The 26,673-nt window shown below is 43.0% G+C and overlaps 1 protein-coding gene across 10 annotated transcripts in view; it reads left to right on the top strand.

Moving 5' to 3' along the window:
* The window catches only part of NEK7 (NIMA related kinase 7), a 124,981-nt gene that overhangs the window by 53,301 nt on the left and 45,007 nt on the right, over positions 1 to 26,673 (top strand). For 7 of the 10 annotated variants that reach the window (XM_073356754.2, XM_073356752.2, XM_073356758.2 and 4 more), the window contains 2 exons: positions 6,368 to 6,430; positions 17,390 to 17,500. The exons of 1 other annotated variant lie outside the window; for it this stretch is intronic. In XM_073356754.2, coding sequence (XP_073212855.1) covers positions 6,368 to 6,430; positions 17,390 to 17,500 — 174 coding nt within the window. The remainder of the gene's footprint in view (positions 1 to 6,367; positions 6,431 to 17,389; positions 17,501 to 26,673) is intronic. 2 more of the 10 variants (XM_073356759.2, XM_073356757.2) reach the window with 2 other exon arrangements.

Raw genomic sequence — 26,673 nt, forward strand, 5'->3', positions numbered from 1 at the left:
TTCAAATCTCGAGATGGCTTGCAAACCTCATATTTTGGAATGTTTGTTTTGCTAAACCAAAAATCCCAGATTGCTGAGCTGTTACTTGCACCTTCTTAAGAAAGGAAAATGATTAGGTATAGTCCTGAGATCTGTCTAATTTGAAAAATAATATAACCTCAGACTATGTCTACACTAGAGACCTTACAGTGGTACAGCTGTACTGATGCAGCTGCGCTGTTGTAAGATCTCTCGTGTAGCCGATCTATGCTTATGGGAGAGAGCTCTCCTGTCGACATAATAAAACCACCCCCAAGGAGCAGCAGTAGCTATGTCTGCTACAATGCCCTGAGTATCAATCATTTTCATCCAGCAGGTCTGATGCAGTGACCCTTCAGGAATTTGTGACCTGACAGCCTTCTTAAAAACCCAAGTATTGTTTATTTTAACAGTAGAAGCAAAGCATTTAGAGAAAGATTTGCATAAATCTACATGCATGCCTGTCTTACCTAAAGGCATGTGATCCCCTGATGGTGAGCTAGGTAGGCCTTAATATCTTCAGATACCACAGCAGGTGCTGGGTATCTGTCTGCTCTCCCTGAACAACTACTCATGTACAGCTCTTCTTTTTCTCTCCCCTCCTCTCCCATCCCCTCCCCAGGGAATCTTTTAAAACTGCTTATAGTGCCTTTGAACTTCGGTTTCCCAATCCTTTTTCTTTCTTTAATCATATTGTATCTTAACCATCCTTAAAGCTCCTCTATTAAGGTACACCAATATGGTATTACAGTAACCATCTCAGTAACCAGTTCAATATAGACTATTAATAAATAGTTATAGAGCAGCTCCATTGTCATAACAACTGCATCTGCACTAGGGCTTTTGCCATATAGAAATGTCATAATAAATAGAAGAAATTACACCCCTAACCAATATTACTGTACTGGCACATGTTTCTAGTGTAGACCTGGCCTGAGCTATGGTCTCGTCGGGACGTTTTGAAATGTCTGCCCAGATGCTTTGAAGAATTCTATCTTGTATTGATAGAATACAGTTGTAGTGACTGACCCTTTATTGTCAACAGGGAGAAAGTGTTGGAACAATTCTTGAGGTTATTGAATCTAAGCATGATCCTATATGACTCTAAACTGCGTGGTTTATATTTATTGTATATTGTGGAGGAGAATGAACGTTTGGGAGGGTGCTACATGAATTGAATGTTGTGACGGCTGAAATAAGGAACCTTCACTCTCCTGGGCATTTGCTTCTGGGGCCCCAAAAGATGATCCGGTAGGGACCCTCTCAAACTCCCCAGTATTCTGGGTAGAAACCCTACTCCGCCCTAAACTGTTGCCTGTCGTACCATAAGCAACAGTTTGTACTTGTCTGAAAGTATAAAAACTTTTTTTAAGAAAGTTTTCTTTTTATTGTGTGAATCAAAGAATTTTTGTAATCTGCAATAAATTGCTCTGCTTCAATTAACCGACTGTGTATGCTGCTGTTTTGTCTTCTGTTTCATGTTCCTCTCTTCCTATATACATCCTTGGTTTTTCTGCATCTTTTGATAGCTTCTCTAGTTCTGTTATGTTTTTAGCCTGTCAAATGATTGAGAGAAAGGAGATGGAATCTGGCTACGTGTACCATTTGTGACTGACAGTCTTTTTTCCTCTGGCTTTTGGAAGTTGGAGAAGACTTTCTGAATCTTGCTTTGTATGGGAGAAGAACAAGGACTATGCCAAATACAATTACCAATGCTGCAATTTCCTCCTTAGTGTACAGTGATCAGTTTTGTCTTTTGAATATTTTTGTAAAACGTTACCAGTGTCTTATAAGCCAGTGTATATGTTATACATATAGCATGCCATATTCTGTATTGCACATCTCTTTAACATTATATTTTTTTCTGACTATTAGCACAAAATTATGGTAAATTGTATTAGGTTCACTCCTGCCAACTTATGGCAAGAGGGTATGTATCCCACAATACCTTGCAAAGCTAAATGTAGTGTTTGGCCTCAATGAATATAAACCCTGTCAAAATAAAGATAAATGAGTGTTCTGCTATGGTACAGGGTAGGATGTGCCTTCATGGCCCAGCTGGTTTGGAATGCTGTATTCAAAAGCAAGAGATAAGGGGTAGAAAGTGGTACCAGAAAAACAAGGTAAAAAGCTGATTGGTGGATTCCAGGCTTGGGTGATATATAGAGTGCTTTAATTTGTAAGCAAGTCTGCTATATTGGGGGTATATTTTGGGAGTGCATCTTCTGTGTAAAGTGACCTGACATACTGTGAGAAACAGTTTCCTAGAAGGATCAGTGACGAAGTAACTCTTTTCTGTACTGTACTATTACTGACTTTTAGCAATAAATTGGCTAATTGGTTATTTGGTCTCTTGAATGCTCTTCATAAAGAGTCACGTGTAGTGAGTCAATTGTCTATGGATTTTAATCAATAGTCTTCAAATATTTAACATGTTTGTGGCACAAAAAGTGACAGCAAAATGTAATTTGCCTGGCTGGTTGGTGTAGCTCATATACAACATGGATCAGTTTGCTGTACATTTTTTGGCTGAGATCAAATTTTGTAGTCTTTTCCCATATCACAGAATAAAAATACAAGCTGTACAAATCCTTTATATAACTTAAATAACTCTATCATCATTTTGTAAAATAAATTGCTGTTCTCCATTAAGAGAGTTGTTCTCCTTTGGTATCAAGAAAGTGGTTGTATATAGCTCCATCTGGTGATAGTTAATGCTGAACCCACATCAGCTGTGTGTGTATGTTGGGGAAGTGGTGGGGAGTCTGTACAGATTGTATTAGTGACATAATGCAATCAGCCCCATCAACCAGGGGAGCCAAGTGACATAATGGTAAAAGAAACATTTTGATGAATTTGGTAAATTATCCTGCTTCTTAATCAAACTGCTGTCAGTCATTTAAAGCACAGAGGGTTCTATGGATGATTTCTCAAGAATTCCTGTTTCATTAGTGGGTCTCCCATGAGAAGATAATTCCAGTTTTTAAATTCTAGTTTTTACATCTGTAGATTTGGGTGCAGATTTGATTGAAATTTTCAAAATGAGTTCGGTGGCGTATATAAACGACTGTTAATGGATTTATAGGTTTTGCATGGAAGAGTTTTGAAGGCGTTTTTGAATTGTATTTTAATCATGACATGGAAACTTAGCTGAACATTTTAAAATTCGCCAGTCAGCAATGTATAGCACATAAAAACAACAGAAACAGCAAGGTAGCCAGAGCGGGGAAAAAAGTAAATATCAAGTTGAGTAAATCCTGGTTGGCTTTTATACAATCGAGGGGTGGGTGGGGAGGGTAGCCCTTATGGAATAAAAGTAGTTTGTGTAACAAAGGATATTTGAAAATTGCTGACTGAGCCATAGCACAACAAATGGGCTCTAACTGGGAGACTAAAGTGATTTGCCACTAATTCTGGGTGCATTGTGAAGGATTTATGACCTCTGGTCTCCTTCGCTGCCACAATTTTACCTGCTTATTTTTCTCCACTACCACTAAATTTTTCTCTGATCATTTTTTGTTCCCTTTATCAAAGTTTTTCCCATTTACCCATCTCCAGGTTTGTCAGTCTTTCCCCAATAGTATCCTGCCTGCTCCAAAGCTCTCTCATTTTTATAAACTACACTTTAACAAATTTCAGTAATTCCCTTTCTGAATTTAACATTTTGTGTTTCCCGGAAGATTATGATATCTGAAAAATTGAAGTCCCCCAGGACTTATCTCTGAGGCTTAACACTTTAGACCAGTGTCAAGGTGTGAGGGAGTAGAAATATGGCCGTCCAGCACAGCGGGGGTTAAAGAAAATGTTTGGATTCAGCTAGCCCTGCCCCGCTCTACCTGCAGCCAGTGCCAGTCCTGGAGTGGAGAGAAAAGAAGGGAGCCTGGCTCAGTAAGGGGCTGACTGGTGGGGAGGCAGGAGCTCTCTGTCTGCCCAAAGGGATGGATCACCGACCTGTCAGCCAGCGTAGCCCTTTAGGCAAGTAAGGGCTCCCCTGCCAAGAGGGGGCTGTAGATAAGCCCCAGCACTCAGGGCAACTGGACTAGCAGGGCCATGACCCAAACTGAAGAGACTTGTTGGGAGTAGCCCAGGGAAGTAGATCTTGACTCCCTGCTGGGAAGGAGATCCATCTCCCCTGTTTAGGTGTTGATCTGCAAAGGGTCCCAGGCTGGGACCCAGTAGAGAGGATCCCCCTACCACCTCTTCTCCTCCCACCCCAGTCATACAGACTAAAAAGATAAGTGATCTAGTCACTAGGCTGCCCAGCCCCAGAACACCCTATCACACAAGGTGATTAAGTAGCAATGGTTTCTTCGTTTTGGTTTGGAGATCTATAGCAGATGCTGAATACGACTTCTCCTTTTCCAGTTATGTCCCTAACCTTAACTCGTAAACTTTCACTTCTGTTTTTTCCATTAGTATTGGTTTGACTTTATATCAATAATTTCATGTATGATACTAGCCCCCCCTTTCTCTGTTACATCTGACATGACTTTATTTCTTAGTGTTAACATTCCATTCATATGACTTATCTTGCCGTGTTTCTATTTTTTGACTGTCTCCTTCCTGATTCATTACTTCTAGCTCAGTCTATTTCTTATTATTGTAGTATTAAGATACAAAGAGTTCAAGGATTTTTTCCTATTTCCTGTTAAGTAGTTTTTTTCTTTATGGTTTGACTTTTTAATAATGAACCAGGTATTACCTTTTTTCATAAGGCGAACCCCAGATCCACCCTAATCGAAATTTTTTTAAATTTTTTTATTTTTTGGCAGCCTTGAGATCAGAAGACTCCAAATGCTCAAGTGGAGGCTAGTCAGTACACACTGTACCCTACCTTATGAGGATCAGAGCTCCATAAATGAAAAAATCTTAAGGATTCTCAGGATTCCTTCTGTTTAGTTTAAAGATTGGCATTAGATAGTGGCATCTCAAATGACGGAACACACTGTGGCTTAGGAGCTCATATGATGTTGGCTGTAGGATTACATCAGTGCTCCAAAGAGAATGCACTGGCTTTTGATTATTGACTTGATTTTTTTGACTTGGGGCAGACTGCCTGTCTCCTAATGGTTAAGTCCATTAATGGCTATTAGCCAGGATGAGTAAGGAATGGTGTCCCTAGCCTTTGTTTGTCGGAGGGTGGAGATGGATGGCAGGAGAGAGATCTCTTGATCATTACCTGTTAGGTTCACTCCCTCTGGGGCACCTGGCATTGGCTACTGTTGGTAGACAGGATACTGGGCTGGATACTTTCCACCTGTCCTGGGTGGGGGGCTCAAGCAGCCACCCGCCCAGTGACCCTGCCCCCCAGGCCTCCTGCCCAGGGCAGATGGGGAATCCATGCCGCGGTTCCTCACAGCTGCCTGCCCGCCCCTTATGGTCAGAGCCCTGCGTGGATACAAAATTTGTATCCGCATCTACGCTGCTATCCGCAGAAATGGTCCACAGATATAAAGCAGATACCCCTGGATTTGCAGGGCTCTAAAAATAGGGTAGTTGTCAGTTAGGATCAAGAAGGGAGGCTTAGTTCAGTACCTGAGACAATGAACTTGAGATGGCAGGACAATAAGAGGAAGTTGGAGTGTCAGAGTGGACTTCAAGTGAAGAGGTTGGGAATAGGTGTGCAGATGTCAATAAATAAATAGAAGTGGTAATGAAATTCTTGGGAGTGATGCTGCTGTCAAGTGTAAGAGTACAGATGGGAGAGAGAAAGGTACCAAATTTGGAACCTGAAGGGATACCAACAGAAGAGTATGGGAGGTTGAGGAGCCATTAGGTGATGCTGACGGTCAGCAACCTACAGGGAAAATGAAGAGAGCAGAGGTAAGATAGAAAGGAGAGTTGATTGAGAGGGCATAAGGTATTTAGGAGCTAATTACACTGAAGCTTTTTGTGGTGGACTATCATTCAGTGGCTCTCATTTGTTTAGGTCATGTGCTGTTTGGCAGTTGGGTTGTTTTATGCTCTTAAATACTAATTCGGGACTGTGGAAATGTGCTTTTGAAAATATTATTAATAAATATTTCAAATACTATTTCATATTTGCTACCAGAAGAACATGACTCAGTATAGAATACTCAGTTTGTATTTTTTTTAAGAAAGCTTGAAAAATACTGAAAAAATATACTAATGATAGTTGCTTTTCTTTTGTAAGAAGTAGTATCTGAAAGAATAGTACATCTGTTTCAGTACTAAAACTTGTACTAAGGATAATAGTTAGTTCTTATTGCAATGCTATGTTTTCCCATCAAGTGCTTAGCATGCTTTTGGTGACACTATAAAATAATAATTGATGATTATGACAGTGTTTGCTGCTGTTAGAAAAAATGTTTTGTGGTTTTTTGTGCAGATATTTGATTTAATGGATGCCAAAGCCCGGGCTGACTGCATCAAAGAAATAGATCTTCTTAAGGTAAAGACTTGTTAAAGAATTTCATAGGTTTAGTTATAATTTATTGATTTTTCTTTCACTCTGACAGTAGATGGTGATGAAGTGTCTTCTGTCTTGTACGTGAGGCTTTTAAATGTAATACTTAAAGATTTCCACTTAATTTCATTTTTGATTTCTTGAAAAAATAAACTTTAAGAACATAAGAATGGCCATACTGGGTCAAACCAAAAGTCCATCCAGACTAGTATCCTGTCTACCGACAGTGGTCAATGCCAGGTGCCCCAGAGGGAGTGAACCTAACGAACAGGTAACGATCAAGTGATCTCTCTCCTGCCATCCATCTCCACCCTGTGACAAACAGAGACTAGGGACACCATTCCTTACTCATCCTGGCTAATAGCCATTAAAGGACTTAACCTCCATGAATTTATCCAGTTCTCTTTTAAACCCTGTAATAGTCCTAGCCTTCATAACCTCCTCAGGCAAGGAGTTCCACAGTCTGACTGTGCGCTGCATGAAGAAGAATTTCCTTTTATTCGTTTTAAACCTGCTGCACATTAACTTCATTTGGTGGCCCCTAGTTCTTATATTATGGGAACAAGTAAGTAACTTTTCCTTATTCACTTTCTCCACACCGCTCATGATTTTATATACCTCTATCATATCCCCCCTTAGTCTCCTCTTTTCCAAGCTGAAAAGTCCTAGCCTCTTTAATCTCTCCTCATATGGAAACCGTTCCAAACCCCTAATCATTTTAGTTGCCCTTCTCTGAACCTTTTCTAATGCCAGTATATCTTTTTTGAGATGTGGGGACCACATCTGTACGCAGTATTCAAGATGCGTACACCATAGATTTATATAAGGGCAATAAGATATTGTCCGTCTTATTCTCTATCCCCTTTTTAATGATTCCGAACATCCTATTTGCTTTTTTGACTGCCGCTGCACACTGCGTGGATGTCTTCGGAGAACTATCCACGATGACTCCAAGATCTCTTTCCTGATTAGTTGTTGCTAAATTAGCCCCCATCATATTGTATGTATAATTGGGGTTATTCTTTCCAATGTGCATTACTTTACATTTATCCACATTAAATTTCATTTTCCATTTTGTTGCCCAATCACTTAGTTTTGTGAGATCTTTTTGAAGTTCTTCAGTCTGCTTTGGTCTTAACTGTCTTGAGCAGTTTAGTATCATCTGCAAACTTTGCCACCTCACTGTTTACCCCTTTCTCTAGATCATTTATGTATAAGTTGAATAGGATTCGCCTAGGACTGACCCTTGGGGAACACCCCTCTCCATTCTGAAAATTTAGCATTTTTTCCTACCCTTTGTTCCCTGTCTTGTAACCAGTTCTCAGTCCATGAAAGGATCTTCCCTCTTATCCCATGACAACTTAATTTACATAAGAGCCTTTGGTGAGGGACCTTGTCAAAGGCTTTCTGGAAATCTAAGAGCCTTTGGTGAGGGACCTTGTCAAAGGCTTTCTGGAAATCTAAGTACACTATGTCCACTGTATCCCTCTTGTCCACATGTTTGTTGACCCCTTTCCTTACAAGAAGGCAAGTATTCAGAGGCAGAAGGCCTTAAACTGCAAGCTTTTATGTTCAAACATTTGAAGGAAACACCGTACTAAGATACTGAATAAACATTTTATATCCTGTTCAATAATGCACTGATTTTTTTTTAACGTGGCTTGAATTTAAATTACTCTTTCAAGTAACTAAAATATAGTTCTTCTTCGAGTAGGGTCCCTATGGGTGCTCCACCATAGGTGCACTTGTGTCCCTGCACTGCTGGTCAGAGAACTTTGGTAGCAGTGTTTGTTTAGCCCACACATGTGCTGTCCCCGCCTCATGGTCTGGCTCGAGACTAACTAGTGTTGCGCAGGCGAACCTCCCTCCGTTCCTTGTCAACTGCCCCGGGTAGAGACGGTGCTATTAGCTGTCCCTTCATCGGATCGTTAACCTGTTGTTTGAACTTAAGTAGTTACTGATCTTTCTTTTATCTGTTAGTTTAGAGTTTCCTTTGGTTTTTCTTCTCTTAAAAAAACAAACAAAAATAATGAACCCCCCCAAAACCCAACAACTTTAGTTACTACTTTCACTTTATCTGGGGACTACCCTGATGCAGGGTATACATGCATGCTATGTATATAAGCTGATAGACTTTGCATGTCATGTCTCCAGTCATGGTTCAGCTCTGTTCACAGGCTGAAGAGAAACAACCTAGACAAACCCCTGTCATTACCCACCAAGGTCAAACAATCCTTGAACTGGTGGAAGGAACCAGCAAATGTTTGCACGGGGATCCCGTTCACACATCTTCTCCCCTTCTCCCATCACTACTCCTCACCTCCCATGCATCCGTCATAGGGTGGGGAGCACATCTCAACAACCTCACTACACAAGGCAAGTGGTCACCCACAGAGGTGTGTCTTCATATCAATCTCCTCAGATTCAGAACACTCAGGAATGAATGTGCTAACTTCCTTCCACTGATCAGAGGTACACACACAAGGATCATGACAAGCAGCATAGCATGCATGCACTACATAAATCCTCTGGGAGGGGGGCGCCAAAATGCCCTCCCTTTGTGCAGAAGCACTTAAGCTACGGAACTGGTGCATTTCCCACAATGTTACAATATCAGCGGCCTACCTACCAGGAGTGCAAACACGAGAGTGGACAGTCTCAGCTGCAAGTTCCCACACAACCACGAATAGGAGATGAACTCAGTAATACTCCAGGACATATTCAGACAGTTGGGGACACTGACTATAGACTTGTTTGCCATTTATCTGGCCTTGGACAGAACTCCTGAAGGGATGCTCTCCTCCTTTCATGGGATAAGAGCCTTCTATATGCTTTTCCTCCATTTCCTCTGTTGGTGAAAGTCCTGTTAAAAATAAAAAGAGAGCGCAAATATCATACTGATTGCTCCCACCTGGCCACAACAGATGTGGTACCCTTACCTGCCATAGCTGGTGACATATCTGCCAATCCCTCTTCAACTCATTCCTTACCTCCTCTCACAGAACAAAGGACGTGCTCTCCATCCCAACCTGTGGATTCTTCAGCTCAAGGCCTAGTTCCTTCATGGTTCCAACATATAGAGAAATCCTGCTCTCGGGAGGTACAAGAAGTGTTACTACACAGTAGGAAATTGGCTACCCATTGAACTTATCAGGTTTGAACACGAACCAGGTTTCAGGTTTGGTGTCATTCCAGACAAATTACTGCGATATCTGCTACTCTACCAGTAGTCTTAGACTACCTACTGAAGTCTGGACTGTCCCATAGTTCGCTCAAGGTATGCTTGCTGGCCATAGTAACTTTTCATCAGTGAACAGGGGGGTACTCAGTTTTCTCGCACCCAGCTACAAAGAGGTTCGTCAAGGGTGTAGCAAATCTTTTTTCCAAACCCAGACATCCTACCCCACCGTGAGACCTGAATTTAATATTAAAGGGCCTGACCAGACTGCCCTTCCAACCTATGGGCAATTGTTCACTTACCCTCCTGTCAACGAAGACAGCGTTTCTGGTTGCCATTACCTCTGTGAGGAGGATAGGGGAGATAGTGGCTCTTATGGCACAACCTCCTTTTACAGTATTTTTTCCTGACAAGATCATGCTCAGGACACACCGAAAGTTCATCCCCAAGGTGACTTCAGCCTTTCACAAGAACCACCTCATTCACCTCCCAACTTTTAGCCCAAGCCTCTCTGTGATGATAGGGAAGCTATTCTACATGCACTGGACGTTAGGAGAACCTCGGCCTGCTATTTGGCTTTTAAGAAATTTAGGCTTTTCCTTTCCATTGTGGATAGGTCTAAAGGTGCAGCACTATGGGCCCAGACACTAAGTGGGTCTCAAACTCCATCAAACACTATCATGTTCACAATATAGTACCTCCATCTGGAATCCACACACACTCCATGAGATCGGTTTCCTCCTCGGTCTCCTTCTTCAAGGATTTCCCTAACCCGGAAAACTGTAGAGCCAACTACCTGGGCGTCTGCGCATTCCTTTGCAGAACACTATGCCATCACTAGAGATTCTGCTTCCGATGCTCGATTTGGCTCCTTAGTCTTGTCATTGGAAAAGGGTCCTGCACTTAGGACGGAAGAACCCAATGCACAGCTACAGAGTAGGGACCGAATGGCTAGGCAGCAGTTCTGCGGAAAAGGACCTAGGGGTGACAGTGGACGAGAAGCTGGATATGAGTCAGCAGTGTGCCCTTGTTGCCAAGAAGGCCAATGGCATTTTGGGATGTATAAGTAGGGGCATAGCGAGCAGATCGAGGGACGTGATCGTTCCCCTCTATTCGACATTGGTGAGGCCTCATCTGGAGTACTGTGTCCAGTTTTGGGCCCCACACTTCAAGAAGGATGTGGATAAATTGGAGAGAGTCCAGCGAAGGGCAACAAAAATGATTAGGGGACTGGAACACATGAGTTATGAGGAGAGGCTGAGGGAGCTGGGATTGTTTAGCCTGCAGAAGAGAAGAATGAGGGGGGATTTGATAGCTGCTTTCAACTACCTGAAAGGGGATTCCAAAGAGGATGGCTCTAGACTGTTCTCAATGGTAGCAGATGACAGAACGAGGAGTAATGGTCTCAAGTTGCAGTGGGGGAGGTTTAGATTGGATATTAGGAAAAACTTTTTCACTAAGAGGGTGGTGAAACACTGGAATGCGTTACCTAGGGAGGTGGTAGAATCTCCTTCCTTAGAGGTTTTTAAGGTCAGGCTTGACAAAGCCCTGGCTGGGATGATTTAACTGGGAATTGGTCCTGCTTTGAGCAGGGGGTTGGACTAGATGACCTTCTGGGGTCCCTTCCAACCCTGATATTCTATGATTCTATGATTCATCTATGACAGAATCGACTCTGAAATCCCAGCTTCCCATTGGGTCACCTGCTCAGGAGTCACCTACAGTGGAGCACCCGTAGGGACACTACTCGAAGAAGAAGAAGAAGAGAAAGTGACTCGCCTTGTTCAGTAACAATGGTTCTTCGAGATGTGTCCCCCTATGGGTGCTCCCTCCCCTCTACTTCAGAGTTCTCCATAAGGGGCTCTGCAGTAGAGAAGGAACTGAGGGGGGTTTCCCCTGTGCAAGGCTAGTTAGCCTTGAGCCAGATGAGGAGGGGGGAACAGCGCATGTGTGGGCCCAATGGATACTGCTACCAAAGTTCTCTGATCAGCGGTGCAGGGATGCAAGGGTATGTACAGTGAAGCACTCACAGGGGGACACATCTTAAAGAACCATTGTATTGCACAAAGTGAGTAACTTTCTAATCTGGCATGATGGCAGACGTTTAGCACATTGTCATATAAGAGAGATTCACCAGAATAAATTTATCACTATAACTTCCAGGGTTACTGGAGGCTGATCATGTTGTGAAATAGATTTGCTTAGGGCTCGTCTACATTTGAAACACTACAGTGGCATCGCTGCAGTGCTTTACTCCTGGGGGGATTCTGCAGGACTGCACGTCCACAGAAAATGCTGCCCCCCCACCCCCCAGGGCACAGAAAACAGCAGGGAAGCCGCATGGAGGGGGAAATGCACACGACCATGGGTGCATTTTTGGGGGAGGGGGGGTTGCCCCCTCCAAACAATGCCCGAAGGAGGCTGTATCTCTGCTCAGCTGACTCTGCAGCTGGACATTGCCTCCTGGGTCCTAGTGCCAGTTGTGCTCCGCTTCTCTGCACTGGAAGCCTTCCTGTTTTCTACTCTGTGCAACAGTGAGTGCCGCGGTGGGGCTGGGTAAGGGGGGCGGCGAAGGGGTGGGAGGAAGAGGCAGTGGGGAAGGAAGGGGGAGGGGAATGTGGGAGTTTGGGGTGGGGGATGGAGAAGAAAAGGGGATATGGGAATCGCAGGGGGAAGCGGGAGCCTGGTATGTAGCTGGAGCTCCCCTGTTAAGCAGGCCTATTAAACCCTCATCCTGAAAAGCCCTACCCAACTACATCTGCACACCTCCGATGACCTCGCCCACCCCACTGATCCCCAACCAGCTGCACCCGGATCCCCCCACTGAGCCCCACACACCCAGATCCCCCTGCTGAGCCCCATCTCCCCACACCTAGACCCTGCCTCCTGAGCCCCAACCTCCTTAACCTGGATCCTTTGTAGAGTCTCATTGCTCCTGCACCTGGAACCCCACAACAAGCCCCTGTGCATTCAGATCTCCCACTGAGCTGCCCGCATCCAGATTGCCCCACACAGAAACCTCACCCCACACCTGGTCCCCCCACACTTGGATCCTGCTGGGCTGATCCTGCCCACGGACACCTAGCGAAGAGGGGCAGGGCCCTGGGGTGTTTCTGGGGCAGGCCCAGCTCTTGCACTGTGTCAGGGTCAGATGCAACCTAATTGCCGAGTCTCTGTACTGGGGGAGGTGGGGGCTTCAGGGTGATCTCCCACCTCAATGCTGACACTGGCCTGTGCTCCCCACTGCCATGCTGGAGCCACATTTATTTATTGACAAATAAAATTTGCAGAATTTTAAAATATTGTATGCATAATTTTTTGGCGCGGAATTTCCTCAGAAGTAAGTGCTTCAGATGTAGACATTATATACGCTGATGGGAGGGGTTCTCCCCTCAGCATAGGTAATCCACCTCCCTGAGAGGCGAGGCAGTAGCTAGATTGATTGAAGAATTCTTCTGCCAATCTAGTGCTGTCTACACTGGGGGTTAGATCATCTTAACTCAGTTGCTTAGGGATGTGGATTTTTCACAACACTGAGCGACATAGCAGGGTCAACCTAATTTTTTAGTGTAGGCCTTAGTTCCTTGCAAGGAAATGAGTTGTCCCTACAGTGTGTTTTGCCATCCAGCTCATAGAGGGGCACTGATGTAGGTTTAAAGCCAGTTGTACCCTTCCATTCAGAGGTAGAATGATTGAGAGTAGTCACCAGATGAAAGTGTGATGGAGGGGGAAAAGTGACAGATGGGCTAGGAAAAAACTCACATGCCACAGTCTACATTTTGATGTCCCTGCCTTGAAATGAGGTTCTGTATTCTGCGTTCTGGGCAGTAGCAGAATTCACTCAGGTTAATGGAGAACTTTCTGGTCATCAAAAGAACATTGGAGTTAAAGGTATGCTTGGTAAATTACCTCAAATTGTACATTTTGTAGAGTGTCTAATTTGCTCCAGCTGAGCAGCCACTTCCCCATAATATAGATGGAGCTAGTAGCAATGCCTGGTTAAGTTTGTACACCTTCCAGTACAAGTCCTTACTTTCAGTTTCCTATAAATTGGCCAGACTTCAACCATGCAGGTTGAAATTTGCTCTCTGCCTCTGATTTTCTTCAGTATCCTGTCTCTCCTTCTCTTCTTCCTGCGCAGTCCAAGGGTTTCAGCAAAAAGGCTTCAGCTGTTTCTAGGAATGAAGTTGGGGGAAATATGTATGCTTTGCCTATGTTAATTTTTTTTCCAGTTGCTTCTTTGAAGATCTCTAATGTATCCATACTTTGGTGGAGGGACTTGAAATTTGGAAAGGAGATAGCACTTCTCTGTCCCTAGGACTATATGCTGTCCTCATTAAAATTTACACATATTCGGGCAAGTTGTAAGCTTCTGCAAATAGTCACGTGCACATGCTCAGTAGAGCTTGTTTAGAGGTTATCTGCCTAAAATCTAAAAACATTCCATCTGCACTGAGCATGCTTCATCCCCACTAAGATCTCAAACATGACAACTGCACCAAATGTACTACAAGGAACAGAGTTAGAGCCCTAGATGGTGGAGTTGATGCAGTAGCAATGTCAGGTGCCAGGAAGGAGTTCTGAGTGCCGTGAATTCTGGTCACTGCTGTTTCACTGCATTCCATGCACTTCACATGCTTTATTATTGATCAAAGCCTAATACTCCTATCTTAGTAGGCAGGAAAGTATATTTTTTCATTGTTTTTATAGTTGCAGTAACTGAAAGATGTATAAGGTTTCCTCTGTCAGCTGGCAATGGAATTTGAGTCAGATTCTGCACTGCACCTCCTGAAGGTCACAGATCAGGATGGAGTAGGGGGAGCAAATATTAATTTTTCAGCTTCCAGAATGTGGACTCCTTTGGGGGCCAAAGTAAATTCTCATTCACTTTGGCACATTCATTCTGAAAGTAGTGGGGCAATCTTATATATGTGACTGTGTCGTCTTCAACCACTAGGCTATCTGTCTAGGTGTATTATTCCGATCAGTGTAATATCTGAGTGCCTCACAGTCTTCAGTGTTTTTATCCTCACAGGACTTCCATGTCTCAAAGGAGTGTTAACATCCACATCGTACAGATAGGGAGCAGAGGCATAAAGAGGTGGATTTACCAAGGTCAGACAGGAAATCTGTGACAGAGCAGGAAATGGAACCCAGATCCATCTAACCATTGAACCATCCTTCATCTCTAGAAGGAATTCTAGAGATGATCCACATAGGAGAGAGGAGCTTACTACTGTTCCTAGTTATGTAGTGGTTTGGGCTGTACATAAAAGGTCCTGGATTCCAGCCCTACTGATAATCCATAATGGATGTTTTTATTTTAGTTTGCTTTCAAAAAATAAAAGGAAATTTACTTACAAAACACTATTAAAATAACATTAGACTGTAGGAACATATAAGAACTAAGTTTGCAAAATCCAAGCACTTAAAAATCAGAAAATGTCAGAATTGAGGTTCCCAGAATGTTGCCCCTTGTGCCTGTGTGTTTTGATAGTTATTAACTACACAATCACAAACTCTTTGTTCTACAAGTCTCCTTCATTTAGTAAAGTGGGTGGACAGTGAATGAGGCAGAGGAATGTAAGATGTGAAAATTTTGGTTTGACCCAGCATGGCCATTCTTATGTTCTCTTGTGTTCAAGGTACTAGACTTGGACCCGGAGAAGCTGGGTTCTGTTCCGAGCTCTGCCACAGACTTCTGTGATGTTGGGCAAGACTATTGTAATGCTTACACACAAGGGGATAGAATTAAGGGTGCATGAGACAAACACCTAGTTCTGTGCCCTTAAAGAACATACCTACTTTAAAAACAAACAAACCTTACCTTATACTTCACCACACTAGCAGCAAGGACATGCTATTTTCAGTCATTACAAAACCAGAATTGACTAAGTTTGTGTGAAGACTGTGGGAGATCTCTATTTTTTATGAATATAGTGTGTATCTCTCTTTACATACTTCTTGTTTTGCTGTTTATTATGTGAGTTCTAAGGCCTTGTCTACACTACCACATTACAGCGCTGAAAATTTTTCCCTCAGGGATATGAAAAAACACACTCCTGAGCAATGCAAGTTTCAGCACTGTAAAGTGGCATTGTAGACCGTGCGCCAGCACTGGGAGCTACTCCCCTCGTGGGGGTGGGTTTTTTTAAATAGCACTAGGAGAGCTCTCTCTCAGCGGTGGTGCCATGACTATACAGCCATGTTAAAGTGTTGCTTTGTTGGTAGTGAAGACATAACCCTTAGTGTTAATTCCTGCCAAAGTTCCTTGACCATTCATAGAAAGGCAGACAATGACTTTAGATAACCCAATCACTGGCAATACATGTGTCAATGCCTTTGAATCCAGTCTCTGACCAAGATGAACGCACCACCCCAGACTTACTTTGAGGGGAAGGATGGTGGCTTTCAGATGGGGAACATGGAATAAAATACTCTTGAGTAGATAAAGTCTTTGAGCTGAAGGGGGAGGCAGTGTCTGCCGGGAGGCAGATGGGACTCCGGGCCCAAGAAGCAGGGATGCCTAAACTTTAGGTAAGATACATGTGTAGGCCCTTTGTTATTTTAACCCTTTTCTCTGGATGCTGTGTTCCTATGAATAAATAAAGATCTTGACTAAGCTGTTTTTAGTCACTGCATTTACCTGCTGGTAACAGCTCATGAAGGGACACCTATTGCAAGTGCCAAATCCAGTTGGATCTGCTGTGGAAATGCTATTGGTAAAAAGGGGATTTTTCAGTCTAGAACTGGGTCTGTGAGTGAGAAAATCTTGGGATTCCACTCTGAGAGGCGGGAAGGCACAGGGCCTGTCATTTGAAAGAGTGCACTTGAGATAGACCTAACAGAAGTGCAAACTAACCATGTGACAGTGACAGCTGGGCTAGTGACTTCCAAGAAACACAACAGTTTGGATTAATTTTAGTTTTTGGAATACATTGAGTTTGGCCATGACCGGCATGTTCTTGCAAGATAGGAAATCATATATAGGCATCTATAAATACCATATATTTTTAACTTCTTATATACAGATCTGAATTATCCTAGTTGAACATCAACAAGTTAAACTGTGTGTTCCACTCAACTATTAACCTGCTTCAACATATTTCTCACACTTACCTGCCTGCTTCTGCAGGCACCTGAAGCCTGCTGATATTTTTTGCTTCATTTTGATATTTAAATAAGCATAGTTTCCTGAAAGATGCAATTAGCTTTAAGGTTGTTAAGTTAGCTCTGACTTTAAAAAAAGAGAGCAGGAGTGAGCAAATGTTTGTTGCAAAACATAAACATGCACTCTGTTATCAATTCATATATGTATTAACTTACAGCTGAACATGTATATTTATATACTTATAGAAGACTAACTTTAAAAAATAAATCGTACCTAATTCTTGGAGACCTTTTTAGTCATTTTATGGTATTTTATCTTATTAGTTATCACTTGAATTCAATTCGATGCTTAACAGCCTCCAGAATTATTATGGGGTTTTATATTATTCTAAATAAACTTATATTTATTTACATTTCGTTTATTACTTCAAAATTATAATAGTTTGAGACTTGATGGATTTTAAATGGGTTCAGAAATTCTTAAACTGGAAACGTTTACATTATGTACATAATTAATGTTAGCACATACTTTTCATAACATGCTAAAGTATTCTGTAGCGTATTAGTTTTTCCTTGTTAAGAAAGGATACTTCATTTGTCAGTGATTTAAGATGAGGACATGCTGTAGAATGAAACATCTATTTATCTTTTCTTAGCAACTGAATCATCCAAATGTAATTAAATACTATGCCTCCTTCATTGAAGACAATGAGCTAAACATAGTGTTGGAATTAGCAGATGCTGGAGACCTCTCTAGAATGATAAAGGTATGAATTTTATTTTAATAGCCTCTAATAATCTATTTGGAGCAATGTACTATGTTTTTATTTGCTTTTCATTCTAATGGCTCAGCTTTTGTTTCAGAAACTGGGTCTTTGGTTCTTAAATTACAAATATTGTGTTTGCTTTATTTGAAATGCAAGCCTTAATTGTTTAAGAGCAGGTGCTCAGAGACTCAAACAAGAAACTTGCAAAGTCATTCTCTCCCACCGCCCCTCCACTTAATGAAGCAAATTTGTTTGGAAATGCTTTTATTATGCTGCAGTAGCTAACTGGTATATTTGAGGTTAGGTCAGTTGCTTCAGCTCTTCTTGTGTACATTGTGTTAAACAAGTAATTAGGGCCCATGGAAGAGTCCGTGAGATTTTAGAAATCTGCTTATAGTTGCTGATTTTATAGTTGGCTCTTGGGACTGGAACATTTATCAGTAAGACTACATTTTAGTCATGGGTATTTTTAGTAAAAGTCATGGACAGATCACAGGGCAGTAAACAAAAATTCAGGGGCTGTGACCTGTCCATGACTTTTACTAAAAATATCCCTGACTAAAACTGAGGCTGGGGAGGGGGGCGAGTCATAGGCCCGGGGAAGCACCGCGGGTACTGGGGAGGGGGCGCAGGTGCTGGGCGGGGGGAGCGGTGGCCTGGGGGGAGCATGGGTGCTGGGTGAGTGGTGGGTTTAGTGGGGCTGGGCCAGGCTCCTTACCAGGCTCCTGGGAAGTGGTGGCCCCAGCAACCTAGCTGCACATGCTGACTTGGTTCCGCCCCAGCCCAAGTTCTGCAACTCCCATTGGCTGGGAACTGCAGCCAATGGGAGCTTTGGGGGTGGTGCCTGGCTGCCAGCAGAGGCAGCATGTGGAGGTAGGGGAGCTGAGGGACAGGAGCCCCCTCTCTTCCCCCCCCTCCCCCCAGCAGGTAAGCAGCGGCCCCAACCCAAGCCCTGAGCTCCCCCCACCCAAATACCTGCTGGTGGGGGGCTGGGTGGGGGCCCCCAAGACTGCCTCATCAGCCACCATTGTGACTGATCCAGGGGCTGCCCGAGCTGCTCAGGCAGCTCCTGGGCCAGCCGTACGGGCTGCTGCAGAAGTCATGGAGATCACGGAAAGTTGTGGAATCTGTGACCTCCATGACACACACACAGCCTTATTTATCAGTTCTGCAATTTTTATAATCAATGATTTTGTCTTCAAAAAAAGTGTCTATATCTGTCTGCCTATATCTGTCTCTGTCTCTGTCTGCATATTATGGCTTTCCAACCTATAACTAGGTTTTTCCAGTGAAGCAGTAAAGCTAAAACTGCTTGTGTCATTTGAGAGGATGCTGTTCAAATAATCTGGGGACAGATTTTAGTTTAGCAGTTCCTTCAAATTGGCTAAGTGAGTAGCATGTATGACATTTCTTCGAATAGTGGTCCTGTGGATGCTCCATGTCAGAATGTATATGCCACCATGCACTGTTTTTATCAGCAGTGTCTGTGGGCACAAGCTTGCGCATTAGGCACTCTTGTGTTCTGATACAAGGGCATTTAAGGAGGGACCGGCCGACACTCCAGTACCTTCTGAACCTCCTGCAGCTTGAGATGGAGTTTTCCAGTGTCTGGTAGCTAGCCTCATGGCTTGCTACATCTCTTAGTCAAAATTTTCTTTATTTTCTTAGTATTTTTATTTATATCTTGTTTTTAGCACAGTTTGTGCTTTTAAAAGGGGAGGAGGGGCTCCCTTTCCCTTCTGTTTTTCTGCACTGTTTGGACCTTTGTTTTTCACAGTCCATGATTCACAGCCTCAAGAGCAGGTCTCGGGTATATCGAAGACTCCAGGCTTCAAACCCTGCCAAACCTGCCATAGGTCTTTCTCATGCAGCAAAGAACTTTCAAACTGCCTTTGGTGCCTCAGGGGGGTCTCACATTCCCTCCAAATGTAAGATCTACTTAGATTTTAAGAGCATATCTAAGAAATTGAGGAGGAAAGGCTCAAACTCTTATCAATGGAGCGCTAGCTGAGACCCACAGTATCGGGGTCTCCCCCCGCCCACCATACGTATGATCCACAGAGCGCTCCAGCAACCATCTCTACAGTGACAGTAAGAAAAGACCCTGGGGGCCCTTTGGAACCATCTAAACCTGCAGTCCCATCCCTTGCAATACCAAGACAGCAGCAGCTAAGAAATCCATGCTGTGTACCAAGAAACTGTCTGGCAAGCTATCTAAAGCAGACCTGCATTGGCACTGGGCTCTGTTCCTCTGAGACACAAGAACTCGAGAGTCAAACTGAAATAGTCATCAGTACTGCCTTCAGCAAACAGACATAAGATGCATTGATCCTACTTCAGTGTTCTCTCCAGTGTCACTGGACATTCTGACTCCTGATGTTTCCTACCCAGATTCGCTGGTACTGTGCAGTCTTTTAACTCATGAAGATCTTTGGATCCTGGAGAAGCCTGAATCACTGTAGCAGAGAGGTACCAAGACACATTACTCGCTGGTACTGTCTCACCTCCAGGTGCCTGCTTCCTGTTGAAAATGATAGCAAAGGGTGTCTCACCATCCATTACTGCCACAGCCTCCAGTCCCTCTCAAACTCTGAGGGTACATAGATGCATTTCTAAATGCTACCGATTCACCATCCTTTTTGACCTCTGGTACTTCTGCAATTACAGGACCCGTTCCAGATCCCAGTGCTAACTTGACCACCAGTACTGACACTGTTTGCCACTCTAGTAGACACAGATGACACTGCATCTGGTTTGGAAGTGTCTCTACAGGGTTGCCCTTTTGACCTCCATTACTAGAGGTTACACCCTGGTGGTGAAACTCCTAATAGGTGATGTATTTGACATCCCTGGTAAGGACAAATGTGGAGTCTTGCCCCTTTCCCTTATGCTCCACAACAGTGGGCTTTTTGGAAACCCGAGTCCCTTATGGTGTCCAGTTATACAGGGTCCCAGCTTGCGAGAACAACTGATGGCCTTGGGTCCTTCCACACAGCAATATCTTACACAGCAGCAAGAGCCACCTGCAGAAGAAGAAACATCACTTTTCCATAGTCGCCTCCTCACCAGACAAGGCTGTCATGTCTCCCCCACCATCTTACAATGATTTCAAGGCCTTTCAGGATCTTATGAAACATACATAGTTGAAACCCTGCATATTCTGTTGGAAGAGATACAGGAGAGGGGCCACAAGGCGGGTTTGAAACCGGCTTAACTAAAAGCAGTTCAAATGTGTGTGTAGACAAGACCTACATTGACTTTAAATTAATTGAGTTACACCAGTGCAAGGTTTCATATACAGACAAGCCCGCCAATTGTACAACGAGCTCATGCTTGCAAAGAGATCCAACCGCACAGAGCTCAACCCAGAATCAGGGTGTAATTCATAAAGTTTTCATTATTGGCTGGCGTATTTTCAGGAAGGAGATTTCCTCACACAAGCAGCATGAGGCTATCTAAACTCCTCTCTCTTCCATCTGGCTATCATTGCATCTCTAAAGCAGTGATCCCCTTAGCATGTAAATTGACAAAGGCAAAGCAAAGGTGATTTAGTTGGGGAATGGTCCTGCTTTGAGCAGGGGATTGGACTAGATGACCTCCTGAGGTCCCTTCCAACCCTGATTTTCTATGATTCTATGGTTCTATGAAAGGAGCCCCAGCGCTCCTTGTTGAACATTGTTCACATATTTTTTCAGGGCAAATCACCTTGCCTGTCAGTGGTGATCTGATGGCCCCTGTATGTTCTGGCAAACCCCTATTTCTATACCACCTACAAGTAAATGGGTGGATTAAAAGTACTGCATCCCATCCAAAGAACTTTTCCCAAAGAGCGAACAATTTCAAGCTCTGCTAAGGCAGGCAAAGCCAGATAATCACAAAGGCATCTCTCCAGGCCTCACTAGATGCTGCTGACACAGCTGCTGTCTCCATGGCTATCACAGCCAGGCTTCTTGGCTACAGTCCTCTGGTCTGCTTCTGGAGGTATAAAACACCATAGAAGACCTTCTTTTTGAGGGACCCAAGTTATTCAGGAGTGTCATGGACAAGTCCCTTTACCCTCTTAAGGACTACAGGGCAACGTTACCATCTCTTGCCATCTATACACCTATGGCAAAGAGAAAGTACAGTATATCACAGATGGCTCAGCAATCTTGCCTGGTACAATATCAGCTCACAGAAACAACTGAACCCCCAGGAAGAAACCTAGGTTCACAAGGAAAGGACCATCTTCTACTGCAACCTCCTAGTAAGTGACACTTTGGAAATGACCATTTTGACCCTCTGGATGAGAGTCATGATATCTCTCCTGCTCCTGATGCTATGATGCATGTATCCCCCCCATAATCCTTATGGGGACATCTGTCCTATTTTCTATCTTCATGAGAGCTCATTACCTTGCACAAATGGATCCTGGAAGTGATATCTACAGGTTACTTGATCCAGTTCCATTCTCTTCCACCTCTCCGAACAACATAGAGACGTGGTTGACCTACTGAGCTTGACACAGTGTGGGTGTAGATGCTGCATGACCTGTGTCAATCATAACAGTCCTCTGGCAGATGTTTCATAATGCCCCATTCTCTCTCTCAATTCTAAAATCCACTGCTGAGGGGTCAGAGAGACCGAAAGTCACCCCCTCCTTTAAAATCCTCTGCATGTTTTTAGCGTGCCTTTTCCTGATTGCCCACATTCGCGAGCACACCTATCAGCTCAGCTCATCCTTGTTGTGTTCAACTCCCCAGGCGGCTATGCTGAATCCACGTACTAGCTGTGCTCCTGCCTGGACTAGACAGGAAGTATTGGATCTCCTGGGCCTGTGTGGAGAAGAGACTACAGACCAGCTGTAGAAATGTTGACCTCAACGAGCAGATTGCACTGGGCATGCAGGCAAAGGGATAGAAGAGGGATCTGCAGCAGTGCTGTATCAAAGGAAGGGAACTTCACCCAGAGATACCGCAAGGTTAGGGAGTACAACAATAGATCTGGTGCTTCACCACAGATCTGCTGCTTTTACAAGGAATTGCATGCTATATTTGTTGGAGAATCCACTAGTACTTGCAGACCACTGTGGATACCTTGGAGGAGACAGAGACCCTTGCTGTGAACAGCAAGAAGGAAGAGGAAAGAGTGAGAGAGAAATGCGGTAGAGAACTGTCACAGTGTAGCCAGTCCTACCAGCTGAGTGAAGAGGAACCTGGTGAAGGCTTGGATGTATCTGTGCATGCATTTTTCCTTACAATCTTTAAATTTGAAGATGGTGCCCATCTCACCCCAAGTTAACAATACAAAGGTATTGACTTTTCATTGTTTCACTCGTACAAAAAGTGGTAGAGGTATAATGAACTGGTAGAATTGGCACCTGCTTTTCATTCCCCCATTAGGTTAGGCAGGGGAAGGGGGGACATGTGGAATACTATATGTGCATAGGGATGTCCCTTTTATTCTTTTGAGAGGTCTTGATTAAACTTTCCTGGAGATACTCTGCAGTCTTTCTCCCAAACAACACTCCAGCACAGACCACTGCTGTGGCTAAATATTAAAATGCTCTTTCAAAGCTTCCCTCAACCATGTAGCTCCACGCTGGGATCTTGTAATAGTCTTTGTGTTTGGCTGTTCAAAGTCAGCTGCACCTCTGCCTTCCGCCCTGGTGGCAGCTTCTCCTCTTTTGCCTCAAAGATATTATGCAGGGCACAATAGGTAGCTACAACCATTGGGATATTTTTCTCATGGAGATCCAATCTAATGAGTAAACACTGCCAGCATCCCTTCCGTTTCCCCAAAAGCATATTCAACAGTCATTCTGCACCTGCTGAGGCAGTAGTTGAATCTTTCCTTGGTGTTGTCGAAGTGGCCAGTGTATGATTACATGAGCCAGGCAAGCAAAGGGTAGGCTGGGTCCTCGAAATCATTACTGGTGAAGTCTTCCTTGTGATGCACCATAGAAAAGTAATCTCTTCTGTGGATGTCCTCTATGGCAAGGTGCACTGGTGTCAAAATAAAGATATGCATGCCGTCTGTCATCCCATAGCAGTTGGTACTGCTGCAAAACCATCCGCTGTGTCCTTCACGGGACCTAAAGTCAAAGTCCTGTGTAGCAGCAGACGATTAATTGCCCTACACACTTGCATGGCAACTGCTCCCATTGTGGATTTTCCAACTTCAAAATTATTTCCTACTGACCAGTAGGAATCCAGTGTTGCAGGCTTCCAACATGCAGTCGCTAGTAGCTTCTCCATGTTCAGTTTGGTGCTCATTTTTTTTGTTCGTGTTCTGGAGGGCTGGGTGAGCTTGGCATGCTGGTCCAGGAATGTGGCTTTTTCAATCTAAAAATTCTGCAGCTTGTCATCCCAGACCTGCATTACAATATAATCCCACCAGTCAGTGCTCATTTCTAAAGTCCAGGAGCAACATTCCACCATCTGTAGTTGCACCATGAATGCCACCAACAACCTAGAATTGTTTTTTGCTGTGTTCCTCGGCAAATGGTCCTCAAAGAAATCCTCATGTCCCCCATTGGTGTGCTGCTTGCTGCAGATTTGCAAATACAAGGAGAATCATGTGTTCCATATTTGCAACATTCAGGAGAATAGTGAAGACCTCTGCAGGCTCCATGCTTCTGTCCAAGATGGCAGATACAGAAAAGTGGTGTGCAGGTTTGTGTCATTTAATTTTTTTTTTTAAAGCATGAAAATTATAGGATATGGATGATATTATGGGATGGGGCAAGTTGCATGCTGGAACTTGACTCCTAGCAACCAGACATCCCTGGGCAAATCATTTTGGTTCCACAACACACTGAAATTTCCCAAAAGACATTGCACCGGGAGGGTGGTTCACTGGGATACCTACCCATGGTGTACCACACTTTGCATCAACATAAGCACTCCCACTGTGTGTACACGCCCAAGTGATACACAAATGTTGGTGGCTGCATGCCCATGTAATTGACATTGACTACAGTTTGTATTGTATACATGATCTAAAATGTGTAATTTTCAGAAGTGTCATGTACCAACAAATACCAAGTACCAACAAATTTTGTTGAAGTAAATGGGAGTGGTAGATAGTGCGCACATCTGAAAATGAGGTCACTTTTATTTAAGTTTCGGACATTTTTGATTATCATGATGTTGTATCAACGGATAATCAGTGAAAGAAAGTGTCATTTTATTCCAACACTATTTTCAAGTCTTCTGCATACATTTCATCAAAATCATTTAGAAAAAGTTAGTGGTTAGGAAAAGAAACACCTATTTCAACCAATTCAGCAAAGCACCTAAGCAGGTAAATAGGCGCTTAAGCATTTTGCTGAACCGGGGCTCAAAAAGAAGTGAGGCTATTGGATGACTTTGAATATCAAAATGAATGGAGGGTGAGAGCAAGGTATTGCCATTGCACTGCCTGTCTACTATTTGCCAACATAATAGATGTTCATTGTTTTCTCTGTAAAATTCTGTTTTCACGCATTTCATGTTTCCAGTTCATCTGTAAATACATGCTTTAAATTAAAATTGTGCATATTTTGACAATTTTCTTGGTGGTTTGGCACAATGACTGTTGCAGGTTGTCTTCAAATGTTTTATTTAATAAGATAAGAAGCAGAGAAGCTGGACACGAGTCAGAAAAGTATATTTTTATAACCTTTGGGTCTCCAACTGCTTATTTAAAATAATTGCTATCATTTGCCAAAGATGGTTAAACACTGCTTTAGATACTCAAAATGATTTGATTTAAACTAGTCAAATTGTATTAAACAAATGTAGTACTTGATGAATTTTATGGTTTATGGGTTGAAAAAATATGTAATGTACCTTTTTTGTGCAATATTTGACCAGTTATATACCTAGTTGTATAGTATTTGTTCAATACTTTATTTTATAAATTGTGTTTTATAGTTCTGCAGCTAGCCCTAGTCTAGATTTTTTCCCCCAAGAGTAATTCTGCAATTTACACAAATCACTCCATGGCAACGTGACATTTTTACCTTTCAATTTGTCAAATGTTGATTATTCTTACATTCCTATCCTGTTACCCCCACCTCTGGATCTTGGATTTAACATGTCATTTTGGTTTGCTTTCTTATGTGTACTCCAATATGATTGCTGTCAACACAGCACAACTCTAGGAATCAAATATGCTAGTTAATTAGCGCTCGCTCTGCTCCAGCAGAACACAAAGCAGAAAAGCATTGTTTTGTGTAGGTCCTACAAGAACAGAGAATTTTAATTTTTTCACATTAATGTATTTTTTAATTGACTTCTGTGCTTTGAAGACTGTTCCTTACTAGACTGACATTTTTAAGATTGGACAGTCAAAATTGTAGTCTAAACAAGTTGACAGTGTCCTGTTAATATTTATATCACAATCTGATATATTTTTTTCTGTCCCATGAATTATTAATTCTGAACGTTTACACTTCATACAACATAAAGGAACGTTTGTCTTTTCTTTTGAATGTTCCGATTTGACACACTTCTTAATATGAGTATTCTATGACAGATTGCCTTATGGCATGTCTGGTCTTACGACCCATTGAAGCTTTTTTTTAACCCAATATGTGTCTGTCTCCCTCAGTGCAATTGGCCTCATTACACCTTGTCCAAGTTGGTGGGCATTTCTTAGTATCTAGATCTTGGAGGCAGTTTGTGATGTCCTCTTAACACAGGAATCATGTTTAATGTAGCAAACCTAGATTGCTGTTTGATGTTAATGACAGCCTATCAGGCAATCATTAAATATTTATGAGGTGTCACGATTCACTCAGACTTCGTACTGCTTGTGGGAGAAATTACTTGATAGTCTGCTGTTCAGCTGGTATTAGTTTGTTTTCAGGAATGTGTTTTGGGGTGAGTTCTGTAGTATTTTGAAGGAAATACTTCTAAAATAGTCTGAAAAATAAGTGATATGTAACAGAAGGGAAAAACTGACAAAGCTTCTGTGTGAGTGTGTTTATCTTCTCACTTCTGGGGGGTGGGGGTGGGGAGGAGGGAATGTAGTAATGCGTTCTGGGAAGGAGAAATCGTACCATGGCCTCCAATATGAATGGTATCATGCTACTGTCAGTTTTATTCAAAGGCAAAGAAGAGCCCTTAATAGGGCACCATAATAGGGGATGCCATTTTAGATTTGGTTTTGGTGAGTAGTGAGGACCTCATAGAAGAAATGGTTGTAGG

Source organism: Lepidochelys kempii, chromosome 8 (genome assembly GCF_965140285.1).
Source record: "Lepidochelys kempii isolate rLepKem1 chromosome 8, rLepKem1.hap1, whole genome shotgun sequence".
NCBI lineage: Eukaryota > Metazoa > Chordata > Testudines > Cheloniidae > Lepidochelys > Lepidochelys kempii.